Raw genomic sequence first — 21609 nt, forward strand, 5'->3', positions numbered from 1 at the left:
CATGTAACTTGATTAATAATGATAAGGTAGTATTTAAGTACCTCTGGGGAAATCTATTTCAATATCCAAATCTGGTTCATATGGTACATCAGGCATGTTGGATTGTATATCTGGGTCAGAGTTCTTTGTAAGATCTGAGCCAATTATGTCTGTCTCAATAATTACACCTGTGACAAACAATAATATCATTAGAATCAAATTAAAAAAAAAAAAACTCAACAGTATCTGTACTTCATCTCCCAAAGGAAAAAGTACATACCAATATTACTATGTAAGCTACTATAAAATTCATTACTATAATTGGAAACTCTTAACTGGCTATCTATCCCCTTTCAAAAGTTAATAACAATAAAACAATTCACATGTGAGAGAGAGAGAGAGAGAGAGAGAGAGAGAGAGAGAGAGAGAGAGAGAGAGAGAGAGAGAGTGTATGTGTGTGTTTTTGACTGTGTGTGAGAGAGAGAGGAGGAGAGAGAGAGGGAGAGAGAGAGATGAGAGAACTACTTTACTTGCCAGCGTGACGTAAGTACTCCCACATAGACAGAATGCATGTGGAGATCAGAGGCTGAAGTCGAATGTCTTGCTTTGTTTATTGGATGCATCCTTCCTCCATACTCTACCCTGTCCATTCACACTAGGGCTATAGGCACAAGCCACTGTACCTGATCTTTTACATGGGTTCTGAGGATCCAAATTCAGGTTTTCATCTCATGCTTATGTGGCAGGCACTTTACTGAGTGGGCCATTTCCTCAAGTCAATAGTCATAAAAACAATGATCAGAAATGAACTTATGGAGGTAAACTACTAGGATTTTCAAGTATTTTTGAATTTTGACCAAGTTTCCACATATTCCATATATGCTTGTTAATAACATATTTGATTGGATGAACATTTTTGCTGTACAGTTACAAATACATTCTATCTAATCTATACTAGAGTGACTACAGGTCTCCAGACAAAAATAAGACAAATGTATACAATTAGGAAACAAAGACATTCACAAAACAACCTAACTTTCCTATCAAGGATTCATGACATGGTTTCTAATTCCTTTTCCCATGGGGTATGGTTTTCTTATGTACTAGACACACCTAGAACTCATCCTCCAAAACCTGAGCACGGGGACTAAGCAGGTATCTATATTTTATTTTTAATTAAAAACAAACCCCAAGCTGGCTAGTGGTGGCCCATGCATCTAATTCCAGTACTTGGGAAGTAGAGACAAGGGGATCTCTATGAGTTCAAGGCAGGCTAGTCTACAGCACTAGTTCCAGGACAGCCAACACAACACCAAGAAACCCAGTCTCAAAACAAACAAGCAAATCCAACAACAACAACAAAGCCATACTACTCATTACAATCTACTTCACTTTACAACTTCTGAGAATGCTGCAAAACAACTACTACAATTGTCTTCTAGTATAAAAGCAATCAGGCATTTCAGGACTACAAATGGGTTCTAAATATTACCAGAAGGTTAGGGGTAAGAATAAATGTTCAAAAGGACAAAGTTGCCCAACAAAACACTCATATTAAATCATGCCACTATGTAGCAAATGGTGTCCTAACAGAAAATAGAATAAATTCCGGTTTAGATAAAGCAGAGTATGTAAAAAATAAATAAATAAATAAATAAAGAATTACTTGACATCTCTATCACAAAATAAAATCTTAGAAACCTACTAAGAAAAATAACTGAACTGAATTCAAATCCTATTACTATTTAAAAAAAAAAAAAAAAAACAACAACAACAACAGGGAGTGAGTAAATTAGGAGCAATGGCTGCTTTTGCAAAGGACTTAAGTTCAGTTCCCAGGCCTTACATGGTGGCTCACAATCATCTATAACTCCATTTCCAAAGGCTATAACGCTATCTTGTAAGCTCCACAAGTACCAGGCATACATACACATGTGCAACTCTCAAACACATAAATAAATCTTAGCAAAAACAAAACAAAAACCTTTTTTTGAGAACACAAGTAGGTGTGGTGGTAGGCAAAAAAAATCTTGCCTACTTCGGAAGCTGAGGTTGGAAGGCCTCTTGAGGCCAAGAGTTTATTGCCCAGGACATATGTTAAAATCTCCATCTCAAAACAAAACAAATTATTCCACTAGAGATCAAGCTAAGTATTAGAGCATACCTGGCTCAAGGGGGAGTGTGTATTTCTCTTTACAAAAGAAAATTATTTGTTGTTTTATGTGTACAGGTCTTGTATATGTATAGGTATAAGTATAGGTATAGGTATATGTATATGTGCACCATTTGGCATGTCTTATGCCTGTGAAGGTCAGAAGAGGGCATGGGAACCTCTAAAACTGGAATTAAGGGAAGATACGAACATGTGGGAGCCAAACCTAGGTCTTCTGCAAGAACAACTAGTACTCTTAACCGCTGAGCCAAAGTGCGTATTTTTTAATATAAAATATTCCTGCTATAATCCTTTTTCCTTTAAGTACTATAATATAATACATAGACCCATCCCCCAAACCTCTTACTAACAAACTGAATAGCTCACTGTTGATGTTGGATGCCTCTGTTTTCTCCTCCTCTTCAGTCATCATGTCTGTCATTGTAAGCAATTCTGTATCAAGAGGATCTGAAGAAACTTTGCTTTTGGTGTCCTCAGCTGTGGCAGGAATCTTCTCACTGCTGTCCAATGGAGCAGGCAGAAACACAGGAATGGGCACCTAACCAAAGCATTTACAGTTAGGCACACGAAAAAATACAAGCTATTTTCCCAAATTAAATGCATGACCTACTACTATATAAATATGTTACTGAAAAAGTCTTTAGCAAGACTAGATATCAAAACTAAGAAGTCTATCATGACAAGAAATATCGAAGAATATATACTTTAAAAATAAAATTAAGAGAAAATAAGTCAAGCTCAAACATAGTATTTTAAATATTATAAGTGATCTGTGATTAAGTGAACACTTCAAGACCCTCTAAGTCTATGCTTCAGTTCTGAACCTTATGGCTTCAAAAAAAAATTCCTTCTGAAAATAAACTCAAATATAAAATACAGTATTAGCACAGCGAATACACCCATCTGTTCAACTTAACCCTCTGCAATGACCATACCAACAAATATAAAAGGCAACAACATGATTAACAGTGAAGTTGACAAAATCTAACCATGGAAGAAAAGAACAGATGGCTTCTACTGGGTGTAAATGTCAACAGCACCTAATAGGCTCATGTTAGAGCATTTGATCCCCAACTGCTGGTGCTGTTTTGAAAAGGTGTGGAACCATTAGAAAGTAGAACCTCTAAGAAAGTTCTAAACCATCAACCAAAATAAAAATCCTCCTTCCATTAAGTCAACTTTGTCACAGCTTTGCCAGCATCACCAAGCTAGTAATTACAAATGTTTCCCAAACTGCCTGCAAAAGCTTAGACTGGATGGGTAAAATCTCACGCACAGGAACCGGAACTGTGGTAGGAACAGGAATATTCTGGCTGTACATGTGCATAGGCACAGGGACATACACAGGTACAGGAATAGGCACTGGAACATACTCTGTCTTCCAATTCTCATCTGAAAAACAACACATAGGGAAATAACGCCATGTGGTTTTGTTTTAAGAAATCATTAAACCAGTCATAAAAGCTGGCCTTAACCTCCTGGCAATCCTCCCACCTTAGTCTCCTAACTCCTGAGATTACAGCCACCGTAATAGTTTTTTTTTTTTTTTTTTTTTTTGTTTTTAAACTTGTTTTATGACCAAGCTGGCCTTAAATTAATACATGCCCCTGATTCTGCCTTCCTAGAAAAGAAATTAAAAGCATACAACCACCAACCATAATTTTTTATTTTTCACAAGGCTTTTTGTTTTTTTGGTTAAATGATTTCAACAAACAATATTAACTATATTAATATTAACAATATTAACTAACAACTTAACAAAGAAAAATAACTTTGTACTCATTTAAAGGAAATTTCAAGTTTCTATAAGATTTGATAAACTTCAAAAGCTTTCTGCAACACCTATTCTAACTTAGAACACTACTTAACACTTCATAAAAAACTGAAAATGAATCCTCTAAAAGTACACTTCTACATCCAGCAGAGTCCTGACAATCTATTAAAATGCAGCAAACACTGAGCTGCACAACAGTCCATCCCTGTAATGCCAACACTCAAAAGGATTCCAGTCAAGGAAAAGCTGAGCGATTCAGCAAGACAGAATCCCAAAAGAAAATGAACAGAAATAGTTAATGCGGCAAAAGTGAAATAAGCACCTAAATCATTCAAATAAAACTATCATTGTTATAAACCACAAAGAAACCATTTTCTCAACAGGAAACATGCAAGTGTAGCTATCTGTCCAGGATTGTGTGGTTTTTTAACAAGTTATACTCAAACCTTTAATCATAGACTAACAGATCACAAGTAATTTATTTAATACACTTTATTCTCAAGGAAAGATTAAAAAAAGAATCATACAGATGAAAAAAGTGAAAAGGACAGAATACCCTAGCAAACCTATCCTGTAGCCTTTCACACTAGAAAAGCATGCACTTCCATTATGGTCCAAGTAAAAGGAGTCCCAAGTTACCTGTCTGACAAGATTTGGTCTGCATGTGAGGCTTACAGTAAGTTGCTTTTGTCATTGTTAAAGGTTTGCAAAGAATTGCTTTGTTCTTCATCTCTTTGTTTGGTGTAGGAGAAGGGGGTGGTACTGAGCCCTACAGAAAAGCAAAGAGAAACAATTTATCTTTGTAATTTTTGCATCTTCCTGGTACTGATCATGTTTTCTTCCCTTTAGTCTCCTCTTATTTTCTTTCTTGAGTCTTACTATGTAGTTCCTTCCGACTGGCCTGGAACTCGTTACGCAGACCAAGCTGTTCTCAAACTAATGAAGAGTTATATGCTTTTTGCCTTCAGAGTGCTGGGATTGAAGGTATGTGCCACCATGCCAGCTCACTGTCTGTTTTCCAACTCCCAAGTGGAATTCCACAAAAAGTGGGAAAGTAGAGCCAAATCCTAGATTGAATATCAGTTATTTACTCCTAGATTATGAGTTGTGATCAGGAAGGTCAATGTGGGTCTAAATACTGGTTCTACAGAGTAATGTCACCTTCAGGAGACACTGAATTAAAGTCCTGAGAATACACAAAACACTTAGCATTTGAAGTTTAATTATAAATACACTAAGTTTTACTCTGGTAGAGCTTGAGATTCATGACGTAGAGGTAGAGTGTTGATTTTATCTTTCAACCTTGATGAAATTCATGAAACCAAGGAAGACAAGTCGAACTAGAGCTTGTGACTTGGCAATACCAGTTTTTTCCTCACAAGCAAGCTCTCTTAGCCTCATAGGTTGGTTGATTTGCCTCCAATCTTTTGGAGGATACACCAAATGCATCGGACACATGTAGTGCTTAACTCTGATGCTGTGTTTTAAGCACAGGGTTATACTTCTCCATAACATTCGCTGTCTTTTCAATACACCCATTTTGTCTGTACCTTCTCCTTTCATGCCACCAAGCCTTTCCTACCTATTCACTGCACAACATAAACTATGTGGATATTAAATTATCTTTATTTCATGTATATGAGTATTTGCCTCTGTGCATTTATGTATCATGTGCTTCTCTGGTGCCTGAAGAAGTCAGAAGTGGGAATCAGATCCCCTGAAACTAGAGTGATGGATGGTTGTGAGCTACCATGTGAGTGCTGGAAACCAAACCCAGGTCCTCTCCAAGAGCAATAAGTGCTTTTAATGCTGAGCTGTCCCTCCAGCCCCTAAATTATGTTTTAACACTTCTATTTCGTTACCAGACTTCAAAACTCTTTAGTCTAACAAACATTTCTCTATCAATTACTTAACAGTAATTTGTTTCATGCTCCCCAGCCTGAGCTAATGTAATAATAATGGGCAGTTGTCCACTGTGGGTGTTTCTCTCTTAACACTAAAACTTGCAACTTCCTCATGCCTTCAAAGTTTGTAAAATGCTGATATATATATATCCTGGCACACCCTAGGCAAGTACACTTCTACTAGGATGTATCTATCATGTAACCTTATTTAATGCAACAAAATTTCTGAGTTGGGTCTCAGTTTCCTAGGTTAGCATTAAGTTTTGAACTTAACTGTAGACACTTAGGTCTTGACATTTTGACCCTCCTGCCTCCAACTCCTGAGTATCTGAGACAAGTCTCAATTTCAACTTGATTAGACTGTGTAGGGGAGAAGTGAAGTACACTCTTATTTTGTTTCCAGAAATTATTAGAACCTAAGGATGCTGGCCTAATGAACAGATTAATTCTGCAGCTCTGAAGGCCAGGTTCTCTCCCCCCAGCATGACGCAGCTGTAGGACTCCAGAATATTTAAGACATCCCTATGCTTTTTCATCCCATCTCCTACAGAATGGCATTCAGACAGTTTTACAGCTTCTTCACATTCTCCTGTAAAACACTTGCAAAAGTCTTCCAGTATCTACATAACTTGCTTCCTTCAAGTTTAACATCAAAAAAAAAAAAAAAAAAAAGTGTAAACAGCCAGCACTAGCTGAGATTTAACATTCTAATTCTGATTATCATTCTTTAAGCAGAAAGCTACACAACAATGATATTCATTATACTTTTTGTAAATAGGTCATAAGTTTATGATCTAAAAACAAAATTAGTACAATTTTTTAAAAACTGTCAGCTTAACAACTTGGAAATTCTGATAATACTAAGTACTACTTTACAGTTTATAATAATTGTGGCTATGGGTTTTTTTAATTATTCTAATTCAGTTTTACACTATGCATGTGATTATCTCTTACATCATATCTCAAATGAAATTCTATTAATATTGTAAGGGTGTATCTCAAAAATAGATTTCAGTTTATTTCAGAAACCAGCTAAGCTCCTCTTTTGACTAAGGATACAGGGCTAAAAGATTTTAATTCAAAATTAAAAATAAAAATAAAGATACAGGCCTTAATAGCCATGATGGCATCTTAACCCAAGGATATAAAGACTGTATGTCTGCACAGGTTACTGTCATTTCTACTTTTATATTAGAATCACCTAAATAATTTTCTAAATCACAATTTCTGAATTGGAGCCTAAAATCACAGAGTTCTAAAAACCTGCTAGTTGAGCTTTGTTGGAGCTACAGATCTTTCTTGATTTGTTTAACCACAGTATAAGCTGGTCCATGGGCTATTTCTAATGCCAATGAACAATTCCTGAAACACAACCTTTTGAACAAAGGTGCTAGAAATTCCAAAAGAGGTGGCATACTGAAGGTAGACAGTGCCTCACTGTTCCTTCATGGTATGGCAAGCTCTACTCATGCTCCACAGTAATCAGTACAGGTAAAATTAAAGATGTGCTGCACTGCCAAAAGAAAGAAAAAGGCTAAACAAAAACGGGATCAGAGAGCATATCTGTGCGAATTTCCCAGGTTTAGAAGACTTGATGTACGCAGATCCACCCAGCCATCCACTAAGGGATCTTCATGTCACCACTTTCAACTTCCCTGGCTTCCCTTCGGGAGATCCATGTCAGGCTGGTGTCTAGTGTGTAGCTTGTGTACTTTGCTCTCTGTGATTTCTCTTGAAAACCTTCTGATTGTTTACCACTGGCCCTCCCATGCTCTCCAATGACAGAGGGAGCGATCCTATCAAAGCTATTCCTATGTCAATCCAAATAGCATCTGGCTAGAGGCTATAATGATTTGCTTTTATGTTCTTCATTATGTCTGACAGTCTCTGCTACTAGTAAGTAAGTTGAATGTTTCCACTGTTTCAACACAGTAAAAAAAAAAACATTTCATTGTGATCATATTAACTATTACCTTCACTTGTACTTTAAATAACATCATAGCACTAAACTGAGAAATACTCACTGTCATTTTTGTTCGGGACGTCTGACAGCCCTGATCTAAAAAACATAAACATTTAAAAATAAGACAAATACATTCTTGACATTATTATCAATCCCTGTTCATCAGTGAGTTTTACCAATTTTTAAAAATTATTTTAAAAAACAATCAATCCCAAATTTACAAACATGAATAAAACATACGGAGGTAAGTGAGTGATAAACTTACTTTTTCCCTTTACCCTCTCTAAATACAGAGTGCTCTGGGGAAAATTTGGTATTCCAAGAATTACTGCTTAAATAAGAGATTACAACTTCTAAAAAGTCTTATTGTTCTAGGCCACAGCTAGCATATAATCTGCTCAGAAAACTTTTTATTCGAATTGGAAGTTAGCTATCACAGGATAGATTTTTAAAAAGTTCCTTTCGTTCTGTTAAATTTCTCTGTAATTTAGCTCAATGATACCCAATACTTTTCATTGAACAGGTTTTTAAGGGGAAATGAAATAAGCAATGTATCTATAAAACATTATATAGGGGACTTAGACCTAGAGAAAGTATGAGATTTATTTCAATTATTATTCTCCAGCTATACATAAACTATAAAAAAACTAACCTTCTGATGGGGAGACTTAGTATGGCTACAAACTATCATCTTTACTGTACCAGTGAACCATGGTCCAGTCTTAGTAACTACCTTTGAAATCATCTGCTTATTATCAATGCTTGGAATTATTTATTTTAAGAATAAAAAGTGTTCAAGTGGCCACATGACATACCATAATGTAGGTTTTCAGGTCCTTTTTGGGTTGTCATGTTCGGCTCATTTTGCTGACAGTAGAAGCGTAGTAAGCAGTGTTGATCACAGAAATGTTTCATTTCGCCACGCCACTGTACTCGCTCTTTCAGAGTGCCTTGGGATTTACAGCAGTCACACCTCGCAGCCTTAATAAAAAGGGAAAAGTACTCAGATGTTTCAAATGATAAGATTTAACTTAACATGCACAATAGCTGACCAAAGTGATGAGGAAGTACTGAAATGATGTCAAAGAAAAAATAAAACTGTAAATCAGACATGAAGACTAAATGTGATGCAATTAACAAACTCCAATCTTATAACACCAAGGTAAAAAAGAAGTAATAATGGCTGAGCAATTCTTCTTAAGGGCTGGAGTTCTGATTCTAGCATCCATAAAACTAACAGCATCCCATAAATATCTAAAAACTCAACTGAGGAATCACATGCCCTCTTATGATTTTCATATAGAGAGGCATGTATACACACATACGTGAATCATTAAAAATAATTAAATGAACATAAGAATACAAAATTGATAGAAATTTAATTGAAAATAATTTTGAAAGTGGGCATGGGAGTGCATACATACTATTCCAATAGTCAATAGACTAAGGAAAGAAGTTGGCAAGTTTGATGCCACTGTGGGCTATAAAATAATGCTCTGACTCAATTAAAGTAAGTAAAACAAAAACTTAAACCAAACAGCAAATAGCAAAAATAGCATAAGATAAAATAATGTTGAAACCCATAATCATAACAAGTAAAAGTCTCTAGCAATTGTATTATCTTAAACAGCTTTTATTAATAAACAGATGTGCAGAATTTTTTTAACTGGATATTTTTACTTATATTTCAAATGTTATCCCCTTTCCCAGTTTTCCCTCTTGAATCCCCCTATAGCATCCCCTCTCCCCTTGCCTCTATAAGAGTGTTCCTATGAAGTTCAACAACAATATATATATATATGTTTTTTAATTAAAATAGAACTGTATCACATCCCCCTTTCCTCCCTACAGCCCCTCCTAGTTTCTCTCCTATCCCCTCAAATTAATAGCCTCTTTTCCTATATTATTGTTACATATATACATATGTATATGTACCCACAAATACTTAATTACAACCTTTAAAAATGTATTTATACTTTTATACAAAAATGCTGAAAATTTGTACATTTATCTTTGTTTTTTAAAATAAAGTTAAAAAAAATAAAAACACCCAAAAAAAATCAAAAAAGAAAGAAAAAAAGTGTGTTCCCCCATCCACCCACTACTTCCCATCTCCTCTGGACCTGGCCCAACCTAGGCATTCCCCTACACAGGGGTACTGAGCCTTCACAGGGCCAAGGGCCTCTCCTGTCCTTGATGCCTGATAAGGCCATCCTCTGCTACATATGTTGCTAGAACCCTCCATGTGGACTCTTTGGTTGGTGGCTTAGTCTCTGGGAGCTTTGAGGGGGTCTGGTTAGTTGATATTATTGTTCTTCCTGTGGGTTGCAAACTACTTCAGCTCCTTCAGTCCTTTCTCTAACTCCTCCACTGGAGACCCTGTGCTCAGTTCAATGATTGGCTATGAGCATCCACCTCTGTATTTGTCAGACTCTGGCAGAGCCTCTCAGGAGACAGATATATCAAGCTCCTATCAGCAAGCACTTCTTGGCATCTGTAATAGGTTATGGGTTTGGTGTCTGTATATGGAATGGATCCCCATCCTTATCTCCTTATACAAAGCTCAAGTCCAAGTGGATCAAGGAACTCCATATAAAACCAGATAATGTCAATTACTCATGGAAACAAAGTATCTAGTTTTTCAAACTGAAAGAATAACTGAGAACTCAGAACTAACAATTCTAAGCTTAATGGCATGAAGTTGTAGAAGCTATAAACTTTTCTTTGATTTTGTGTCTTAAGTGTTTTAGTGGCACGCAAATCAAGTGCATGTCTAGTGCCTATGAAGGTCAGAAGAGAGTCAGACCCCTGGTACTGGAGTAATTGCAATGGGTGCTAGAAACTGAATGGAGCTCCTCTGCAAGAACAGTAGTGTTCTTAACCACTGAACCATCTTTCCAACACCTAAACACAGGGTCTTTTTGTGTAAACACAGGCTGGCATCCAACTGGCCACCCACATGTCTCTGACAGCTTGAATTACAGATGTGTACCACCACACCTAGATAAAACAAATTTTATACTAACATTTTTTTGGTTGTCTATAAACATGATTTTTTATTCCAACTGGTAAGAGACAATTTAGAGAAATTCTCTTTTTAAATACAGAAGCAATCTACTATAAAAACCAGAAAACAGATTATTCAAAATGTATTATCAAGTAAAAATCATACATAGAAGTTGGATGAGAATGTTCCCAACAGGTTTCCGTAACTGAATACTTGATTGCTGGAGTAAGCACTGTTTGGAGAGGTTTAGGAGATGCAGTCTTGTCTGAAGAAGTTAATCAAGATGGGCAGGCTTTCAGAGGTAAAATTCTCCTGCCACTTTTCAGTAAGTTCTCTGCTTTGTACTTAAAGAGTTCATGATGTAAGTTCTCAGCACCTTTCTACAGGCACCATCCCAACCTGGTACCTCTCTCTACTCTGACTTTATGACCTCTAACTTTCTGGAATTGTTAAACTAAATAAACTTTTCTTAAGTTACCTTGGCCATGTTGTTTTATCAGGGTAACAGAAATCCAATTAATATGACATACTAACAGAAAATTTAAAAACATACTGTTAAAGATTTCAATGAATGTATTTTTGTGGTCCTTAGCATCAAACCCTTCTGCCTACTAAGTAAGCACTGAGCTATACAGCTAACTCCCATTATTAAATTTAAACTAAAAATATATAAAATTATTTGAATCCCAGGTAGTCTCTCAATACTATGATGTATATTGCACAAAGGTTTGTGGGTTCTAAATAAGAATTACTATATAGGTACAAAAGAAAACAACAATTTTGGACTGAGAATTTCAAATGTTTTGATGTATGTATAACTAGGCACATATATCTTTACCCATCAAAACAGAAACTTACTTTTGTTTGTTTGTTTTTGTTTTGGGCCAATGAGAAATGCCTATTAATTCCAGAAAAATGTATGCTTTGAGATTTGATAAAATTCTTCAAAAGCATTTTCTTTTTTTTTTTTTTTTTCAAAAGCATTTTCTAAAGCCGACTGCTGATTGTGAAAGCACTTTCCCTTCAAAAAGTTGCCAAGGTACTTGAAGAAAATGGAGTACCTGGTTGGCAAGAGGTTATGATAGTAACCAGTTTCATCCTTTGAAGTGTTAGTCTTCAAACTTAATCTATGTCACAATATTAGGAGTTGTGATGTTTATTTTCACAAGCTTTAAAACTGTATCCAGACCTCACAAACATGATATCCACATCATGAACTTTTACCACTGAGGTACTTTTCTGTTATCAGTGTAGAAATTAGTAGCTTCTCCTTTGATAAAATCTGATGATACAAACTCCACATTTATGTTTATTTTCTTGTCCTTTAAAAAAAAAGTCATTAAAAATGAGAGTGCACCCCTTTAATCTCAGAAGTCAGAAAGCAGAGATGTGTGATATCAAGGCCAGTGTTACACAGTGAAACACTGTCTCAAAAAAAGAGGTTAACTACAGTGGGCAAAGGGTAATATTTATTGACTTTTTTTAAGAAGTCTTTTATAATATACAAAATACAGTTGTTCCGTACCTCTATTCTACAAGATGTTTACATGTGAAACCACATACACGTACGTAAGCAAAGACATACAAAGCACTAGCATAATATTTAAAGTTATTACTGCTAGAATTCAATACTGATAATGGAGTTATTAAAAATAAATTTAGAGAAATATCCATTTTATGAAGTTATACCACTGAAAATACATTAATAGTTTAATGGTTGGTAATGCCTAAATGAATTCTAAAGAAAAATAATGATAATTCCATTTCAAAATATAAAAAACAAGTAGGAAAGACAAAAACCATCTTAATGAACAGTAAAAACAAGGCACCGAGTACAGGAAGTCAAATAAAGAACAGACACTGTCACAGTAACCAATGCCAAGCTGCCCTACAGAGCAGGTGCTACTTGCCTTATAGTACCACTCCTGGAACTTCTTACAGCAGTCTTCGCTGCAGAAGTCTCTGACAACTCCATCAAGCTCTTTAGTGGCTCCCTTCTTACACAGCTGAGAACAATAGTTGCAGGTAACACATCTTAATCCTAATCGTCTTGCAAAATCTTGTTTGTATAATAGCTTGCAGCCTGAAAAATGTTGTATTTTTTAAAAAGAACACATAAAAAGACATATTTTAAACTGAGACGAATCTTATAAGACTAGCTAATTATCGGTTTCAGAATATGTTGAATATATTCACATATAAATTCCTCTTCCCTTCTGATTGAAAACCTCCATGTTTTATGTGTACATCCAGATGCATATGGAGACCAGAGCTTAGTGCCAATTGTTTTCCTCAATTGCTCTCAACAGAGACTCTTGTTGAACCTAAAGCTTGCCAACATAGCTGGACTCACTAGCCAGCAAACCCTCTGCTTCCCTTCCCCAGTGCTGGGATTACAGACTAACAAATCCAACTTTTACATGAATAATAGGGACCACATCAGGTATTCGTGCCTCATGTTTGAACAACAAGCACTTTACTGATGGAACCTTTTCCCCAGGCCCTCTGAAATACTAGGTCTATCAAAATAACACCAACCTGTAAAAATTAGAACAGAACATTATTATATTAGAAAACATATCTATCACATAGGTTCAAACAATACTTTTAAGACACTAAAATCTGATAATTCTTCAAAACTATTTTCTATTTGAATAAAATCACAAAGAATGAGTGTTGGAAGATGAATGCAGACTGCTTATAAGTTTTGACTAAACTCAGACATATTCTCTAGAAGGCATTATATTCAAGTTTTCTAGACTCTTCCTAACAGCCTATTTTCATATAGAAATTCTTCAAGAAAACAGAACTGACTAGAGAAAATACTTTGCTATCCACTCCTCTAATGAAATACCCCTTTATCTTCTGCATAAATGTACTTTCACATAGCTAATCTTCCACCTACACTACTTGTGAAGTTAAATAAGCCTCAATATTCTTCTTGCTCATGCTACTCATATAAGTAGGATAATACACTAGTATCAAGGAAACTTAATCTATCCTTTCATAAAAAGCTCAAACTATAATTCTACCATCTAAAATGATTTCATGAGCCCAAGTGTTTTAAATGTTCTGTTCTATCTGTGAACCTTTGCTTTGGGAAGCTGGGTCTCATTACAATCTAACTCAGGGTGGCTTTGAACTTCCAATCCTCCTTCCTCAGATCCAAGTGCCACCCATACCTAACTGTTCAATTTTAAAAATAAAATGTTCTGTAAATCACTAGGTAACATCCTACAATTTATTACTATGAACTATATTTTGTCTAAAATTATATTTATTTATTTGCATATGTAAATATGTATGTGTCATGTCATCAGGCTATAGCCTACACTTGGCAGTCAAGACAACTTAAAGTCAATTCTCCCTTTTATAAGAGTACTGGGAATCAAACAGGCCATCAGGTCTTACACCTTTCCCCACTGAACCATCACCAGCCTTTGGATTATATTTTAAAATATTTAATATACATTTTTAGTTTTTTGTTGTTGGGTGTTTTTTTGGTTTAGGTGTTTTTCAGACAGTTTCTATGTAGTCCTGCTGTCTTGAAACACACTATGTCAATTACGCTGTTCTGAAACTCACAGGTATCTACATGCCTTTGCCTCCGATGTGATCGAATTGAAGGTATATTCCTCCACACCTGACCTTTTTTTAATTCACAGAATTTAATTGATAGTAAGTATCAATTACAACTAAGAAATATTCTGCTTTGTTAATGCCTTCTAACATACATGCTGTATTGTTTGCGAGATGTAGATACCATTGAACAAACATTTTTTTCTGCCACTGACTGTTGGCATTCAGGATTACCTGACTTCCCTTTTGCCCAATTCTGATATAGAAATTCACAGAGAAGAAGCAGGGGACAAAAAGTCCTCAATGAAAAACTAACAGGTGAAAACAACAGACAGAACGCTTTTTTGTAATGGTATTTATTGCTCATGACTGCAGACTCACAGCTGAGAATAAGAGACATTAAAGGCTTCTGTGATTTCTAACTCCCCCTAATAAAACGAAACTGTCTAGGCGGGAAGCCACTGAATAGAGGCCTTAAAAAAAATGTGATAGAAAGTGGGGCCGACGGTGGGGGAGTAAAGAGCAACACATCATTAATCTCAGCACTTGGGTTAGCAAGAGGCAGATGAAACTCTGAGTTCAAGGCCCCAATAAAACTACACAGAGAAACCCTGTCTGAAAACAAACAAAGTAATAGACATATAGCTCCTCACAGTTGGTGGGGAAGAGCTGTTTTCTGTAAGGGACTAGATATATATACACGTGTGGGGGGGTGTGTCTCTATAGCTGTAGGTAGGTAGGGTAAGTAGGGTAAGTAGGATAGGGAGGAAGGGAGATAGATAGATAGATAGATAGATAGATAGATAGATAGATAGATAGATAGATATTTCAGGAGAAAAGAAAAAAAGATACATCAGTGACCCCAACAAAAACAGAAGACAAAAGTCAGATTAGAGCAAAAATGTGACAAATTTTTGTTTCCATCTCTGGAGAAGTAAGTTTAGAACTAGAGTTCATCTCTAAAATCTGACTTCTGGTATAAGACCAGTACAAGTTTAAGTAAGGAGAAATGACACTTGTGTGAACCCAATGTGTCTCAGACCTCACAAACCACAATATATGTACCGTGCTTGTCACTGCATGTAACCCCTTCCACCTCTTCATCAATGACACTTACTAAAATTCATTGGGTCAGATTTGGGGGCTTTTTTGTGGGGTATTTGTTTTGAACAATTGCATGGAGTTTAGTGACTTCCTGAAACTGAAATCCAAAACCTGAAACTTCTGGAATCTCACGGATTTCAGATTTTGAGATCACTGATGATCAATCTATACACTAAAAAAATCTATAGCTACAAGCTGGTAGGGGAAATGGTGCTAATACAAAACATTCTTCCTGCTGTAAAAAATTAACTTTCAGGGCACAATGTATATATAGCTCTAGCAACAACATGGTATGACAATGCCTTCTTTCATTTTATCCCAAAATCCCTAGAGATGAAACCCTGAGGCCCAGAAATCTAAAAATACATATAAAACAATAAAAAAAAAGATTCAGTAGAAAAGTAAACTAGTTTTTGTTAAGCTATATTAAAATTGTGTACCTATTCTGGAAGTCTATAATTATAAATTAAATAATTTAGCAAAAAACATTATATATGAAAAGTTATGAACAATGCTGTATACACACTTGCCTTCACTACAGAAAGGTCTCTTAACGCCAGAGAAATTTACTGTTTCATGCAGAGTCTTCTCCTCTTGGCAGTATTCGCAATATGTAACTATGCAATGCAACTTCTTATAGTCATCTGAGCAAGTTCTGCTGCAGAACTGATGCACTTTGTTCTAAATGCACAATGGGAACCTCGGTAAGTATGAGAGCCAGCTCAATACCAAGTTTAAGAAATAAACAAGCCACTTTTACAGAAAGTTAAAGCATTTGTCTACTTAACGTTATAATCCTTGGAGATACATTTGCTAAAGGCCACAGACACCTAAGTTAACCAACTGAACATTATTAACTACCCTGAAAGTACTGTGTGACTAAGAGAACAATCACTAACATAAAGTATTAGCCTGGATATGCTAATGAACTAGAGAAACACAAAGAAAATAATGAAAAATACAATGTAAGCTACAGAAATGCAAAATACAACATTTTTACACAAACACATTCCTGTCACACTTTAACAAAAACACTGAATATGTCTAAAGTTTTCAATTTGGTATATAAACACTGTTGCAAAAACATGAGATTGAGTTGGTTCTCTTAAATAAAAGGTTATTAATTTTTATTTCTCTGGCTTCAAGCCACAATTGCCAGGCCTACTTTTTAAACAGTGACACCGGAGTTAAGAACTTAAACTCCAAGCAAAGCAACTTATTTCACAAAATTATAGCAGATATAGATTAAGTCCAAATAATCAACATAACACATAAAGATACCTAAAGACTAGAATAAGGAATAAGTAGTTAAAGCAATCATTAATAGAAAACTTCCCCATTATAAATACATAACTCAGAAGAGAAAGAATGGCTGGGAGGGAGCTCAAAAGTAAAGTATTTGTTAAGTATACTCAAGGTCTTGGGTTCAATAAAACGCAAACATGCACACTTGTGCATGAACAAACGCAAATTAAGAGGAAAGAGTATCATAACTGCTACTTATGGCGCCCTAAGCCCACAGGCTCCTAAGAGAAAGGATCACTCAATAGGACAGTATCTTTTAATGGCACATAACAGTAAAGTTCTGTGTAAGCAGAAGCAACACCATAGTACTACAAAACATGGACAGTGGGGAAATTCCCATTTTCATCTAAAAATGTATTAGATTTCATCTTATAAAATTATTTTCTATATGATACTATTTATTTCATGTTTGCCTGTATATTTCTTTCCTCACTCCCTGGCCATTCCTTTATTCTCATGTTGGGCATTCAATATTATTTCTGCTCTTAGGTGGTTATTAGTCTAAAACCCATGATGAGATGCCATCAAGAGTATCAAAAGCATGACTGGCTTAACTGCTCTAGAGACAACATCAAGCAAAATTTAAAAAGTAAAGAATTTTAACAGGCTATAATACAGTAAACCATTCGGAATTCCAAATACATTAGATACCACTTTTGACCTAAGCATTACATTCTAAGTAACATGTCTGATTTTAGTTTGGTACCTTATATAACTTTTTAAGTATATACTCCATGCTCTACCCCTCTAACCACCCAATCCTTCCCCTCCACCAAAAAAAAAAAAAAAGGTTTAAAAAAATGGCCAAAAGTAAACAGTGTTCAACACAGCAATGGGCAGCCTGAATCATCTATCCATTACTGTCCTCTTAAAGAAGCAAACTCAGATAGAAACAGCAAAAGAAAGTATGTACACTAGAAAAGGTTGAGTGCTTTAAAAAAAAAAAAAAAAAAGTACAATTCACAGCCTGTACTCCCTTACCAAAGTATAAGATATTAAATAACAGCATAGTATCTGCCTTACAAATCTTAATTCTACAAATATTGAGCAATAACATAGTCACAGTTCACAGATGATAATAATGACAAGGAGAGACAGTGTAGTAGTCTGCAGAGACTCTGGCTGTATGAATTGACTTTTACATTCTATTAACAAGCATACTACTGTGCATGTGACTTCAATAAATTGCTTCCTTGAATTCTATCCTATTGGTTTCATTTCCACAAAGTAAACAAACCAATGATACTAAATAAGCAGCTTATTACTGTCCACTTAAAAGAAGATTCCAAATAGAAATGTCACCTATTTTCTTAGGTTCTTGTCTTAGCATTAGGTAACACACATAAGGAAACAAGACTTGCCTCCCATTCCAAGATTTCTGGTTTTGAACAAAAGGAATTTTTACAGTAGTTGCATTTCAACTGAATATCACTGGGTGCTACAAACTGGCCATTTGGAGATGACTGCATACTTAGAGCCTAAAATAAAGAACAAAATACACTTAGTCTGACATGCATTTTAGGAGTTCTACCTGTAAGAACTATCCAATGTCTACTACATGCAGAAAGCAAGTTTCTTTGCTAATTATTTCCTCAGTACATGAAACAACAATTGTTAATTTTGCCTTTAAAATACACTTTGTCAAAGGACTGAAATACAGCTCAGTGGTAAGATGCTTGCTTAGGAAGCACAAGGTCCTAGCTTCAATTCCCAGTACTTAAAAAACAAACAAACAAACAAACAACAAAAAAAATCCACTGTTAGCTTTAGAACTGAAATATTGACTAAGAGATTATCTAAATATGAAAAGAGAAACTGCAGCTTAATTATTTTGGCTAAAAAAATGGAAATAGTAAGGTTAGTTTCACAATTTCTCAACTGTAAATAAACTCAAAGAGGTATGAGGAGAGAGAAAGGGGCAAGTCAGGAAGAAGAAAACATGCACTTATCTCCCCAGAGTTCAAATATTAAGTTACAAATAACTCAACTCACATCACTCCCACAACTCTCACTCTAAGTTATTATCAAGAAAAATACCATGTATCACTTTTTAAAAGGGGAATCAGTTCATCAGAGTTAGGTGTGAGAAGTTGAAAAGCTGGTATTCATACCAGAAATAATTCACAGAATAAGATAGTATATATACGCATACATAGACTTAAAATGCTTTTTTGGTTTTTATTGTTTTCTGATTCTTCATTTATAATAGGGACTCCAAACACTCTATGATGTCCTATGTAGAGCAGAGATCCTCCTGCCTCCCAAATGCTAGGATTAAAGGCAAACACCATCACAACAGAACTGTTCTCCCCAATTTCTTTTCTTTTCTGTGTAGCCCTGGCTGTCTTGGAACTCACTCTGTAGACCATGCTGGCCTCAAACTCAAGAAGTCCACTGCCTCTGCCTCCTGAGTATGGGGACTAAAAGTGTAAGCCACCACCATGCAAAGCTATTTTTCTCTGATTCTTAACCTGAATATACTGGTATTTATATTTCTTTTGAAGTATATCACACATCACATGTACATGTGACACATAACCTTGTGCCTGTATGAAGTAGCTAATAAAATTATTCAACAAATGCTGGAGAGAAAAACAATCATTTTTAAATACCACACAGTAAGAACAATACAATTAAAGTTTGCTTAAAAAAAAAAAACAAACAGAAATTAACTATCAGGTGACTTGGGCCATCTGAAACAGCTTCATCTACTCAAGTCTAAAAGAACTATGAGTCACAAACCTGGAAGCGCCATATTAAATTTTTTAACTTCTAAAACTTATAGCAACTTTTGCTTATAAGCTACTTTGTTATAGTAGCTTAAAGAGATAAAGAATACTATTACCTTTTTCTACATATTTATTTTTATGCATGCTAGTGTTTTGACTGCATGTATGTGAGGGTGCCATATCTCCTGAAAATGGAGTTACAGACAACTGTGAGCTGCCGTATGAGTGCTGGGAATTGAACCCAGGTCTTCTGGAAGAGCACCCTGTGCTCTTAGTTGCTTAGGTCTCCAATCCTATCATGTTGTTTTTAAAAGAAAAATACCTAATACAGATATAAAGTTCAAATTATATAGCTTGAAAGGTAAAAAAATACTATTTGTCTACTTTGTCCTATTTGTGTATAAATGAGACTACATAAGATTGGATACACACACACACACACACACACACAACTTATCTAGATGTGCTATTCAAAACTGTTACTTAAAAATATTTAATGTAGCCAGGCGCAGTGGCTCACACCTTTAATTGTAATGCTCAGGAGGAAGAGGCAGGTTTTCTCTGTGAGTTCAAGGCCAGCCTGGTCTACAAACTGAGTCCATGACAGCCAGGGCTATTAAACAGAAAAACCCTACCTCAAAAAACCAGAAGAAAAAAAAATTAATGTACATGTACAATCTCATCAAACCAGAGCCAACAGAAGTTTCAAGTAAATGGTGAAAGTAAATGGGCTGGTCAAAGTGGCACAAACGTGCAATCCCAGCACTTGCAACTTTGAAACAGGGATATGTACTTCCAGTTCTAGACCAGCCTAAGCTATAGTGTTAAACATTTTGAACAAAACAAAAGATTAACTGAGTTTATCATCCACCTTCAGTGAGGACATAATTCAAGAAAAAAAATATTCATCTGAGTTTAAAAGGTCAACTTAAATAGCAGTAACTGTTGTAGTAACTACTGTAGCATAAGACTATAGTGTCAGTTTAAATAAATTAACATAGAGCACAGTACCTGGAATAAAGTAGAACTGTTGGATGCATTAACTCATCAAGCATGACTTTATGCACTGGTTTGAACCTTTGGGCAATACCCTGAAATTTTCACATACAATAGGTAAACCTACTAGTACTACCTAACTAATGCTTGAGTCCCTCTAAACTATTCCCTCAGAGTGGTCAACCGAGCTAAGTCTCAACACTACCTGTAACATTATCCTCTGAGATCATACATACTCCAACTCTGAAGAACTATGTCAGAAAGTTCAAAACATTTACCAAATTAATACTGAAATAGATCCCAAACTAAATTAAGGTCTACTCTAAGAAGTTGAATTCCTTTTAACAAGATTCATTTCTAATCTGAAAAGTATATATGCTTAACACACGCTAAAGACATTTTCTTCATTTATCACAGAACACAGCTATGCAAACTAAAAAGAAAAGCACTGAATTAACCCATACTAAAATTAATTGTCCTTCAAGTTCTTTGTCATGTTAATAATTTAAAAATCAATCGACTCTGTACAAAGGTACAGCGAGGCCTCTGTGATTCAGGCTATAGTCTCTAACCTCCCATCAGACACGCAACAAATTAAATTAAAAGTAACAGGAAAGATAAAGCATATTACACTGACTGTTATCTATGTGCATTTTATGGGGGTAGGAAATAAATAACAAACCTGAAATTTAGCCACACAACTGGAATTGCAAAAGTTATACAGTTTCCCATCAGGCATTGTGGCTTGGTATTGAGGTAAGGAGTTTCGCTTACAAAAATGGCAAATGATTCCCAAACCTATAAGAAAAAAAGATACAGACCTGATTTCTTTACAAAGTGAAAGAAGGTTTTCTAAAAATGTTAACTGATTTTATAAATGGGTTAACTGAATTTTTAATGGGTCTCTTATAAATTATTCTATTTGTAACTTAAGTTTTCCAAGATCATTTCTGTCTTTACAAACTACTGCCAGGAGTTCAAGAGAAGGCTCAGCAATAAGAGCTCTTTTAAAGGACCGAAGTTTAACTCCCAGCACCCACAGACAGCCACCTGTAACTCCATGTCAGATGACCCTTCATCCTCTTCTGACTTCTAT

At 35.4% G+C, this 21609-nt stretch overlaps 1 protein-coding gene across 4 annotated transcripts in view; it reads right to left on the minus strand.

Moving 5' to 3' along the window:
* Nucleotides 1-21609, minus strand: part of ZMYM2 (zinc finger MYM-type containing 2) — a 66366-nt gene that overhangs the window by 11577 nt on the left and 33180 nt on the right. For all 4 annotated transcript variants that reach the window (XM_080926163.1, XM_080926164.1, XM_080926162.1 and 1 more), the window contains 10 exons: nucleotides 21196-21311; nucleotides 18150-18266; nucleotides 16014-16164; nucleotides 12711-12883; nucleotides 8609-8774; nucleotides 7855-7889; nucleotides 4566-4695; nucleotides 3429-3544; nucleotides 2519-2690; nucleotides 42-167 (listed from right to left, as the gene is read on the minus strand). In XM_080926163.1, the coding sequence (XP_080782289.1) occupies nucleotides 42-167; nucleotides 2519-2690; nucleotides 3429-3544; nucleotides 4566-4695; nucleotides 7855-7889; nucleotides 8609-8774; nucleotides 12711-12883; nucleotides 16014-16164; nucleotides 18150-18266; nucleotides 21196-21311 (1302 nt within the window). The remainder of the gene's footprint in view (nucleotides 1-41; nucleotides 168-2518; nucleotides 2691-3428; nucleotides 3545-4565; nucleotides 4696-7854; nucleotides 7890-8608; nucleotides 8775-12710; nucleotides 12884-16013; nucleotides 16165-18149; nucleotides 18267-21195; nucleotides 21312-21609) is intronic.

This window comes from Micromys minutus, assembly GCF_963924665.1.
Source record: "Micromys minutus genome assembly, chromosome: 12".
Classification (NCBI taxonomy): Eukaryota; Metazoa; Chordata; class Mammalia; order Rodentia; family Muridae; genus Micromys; species Micromys minutus.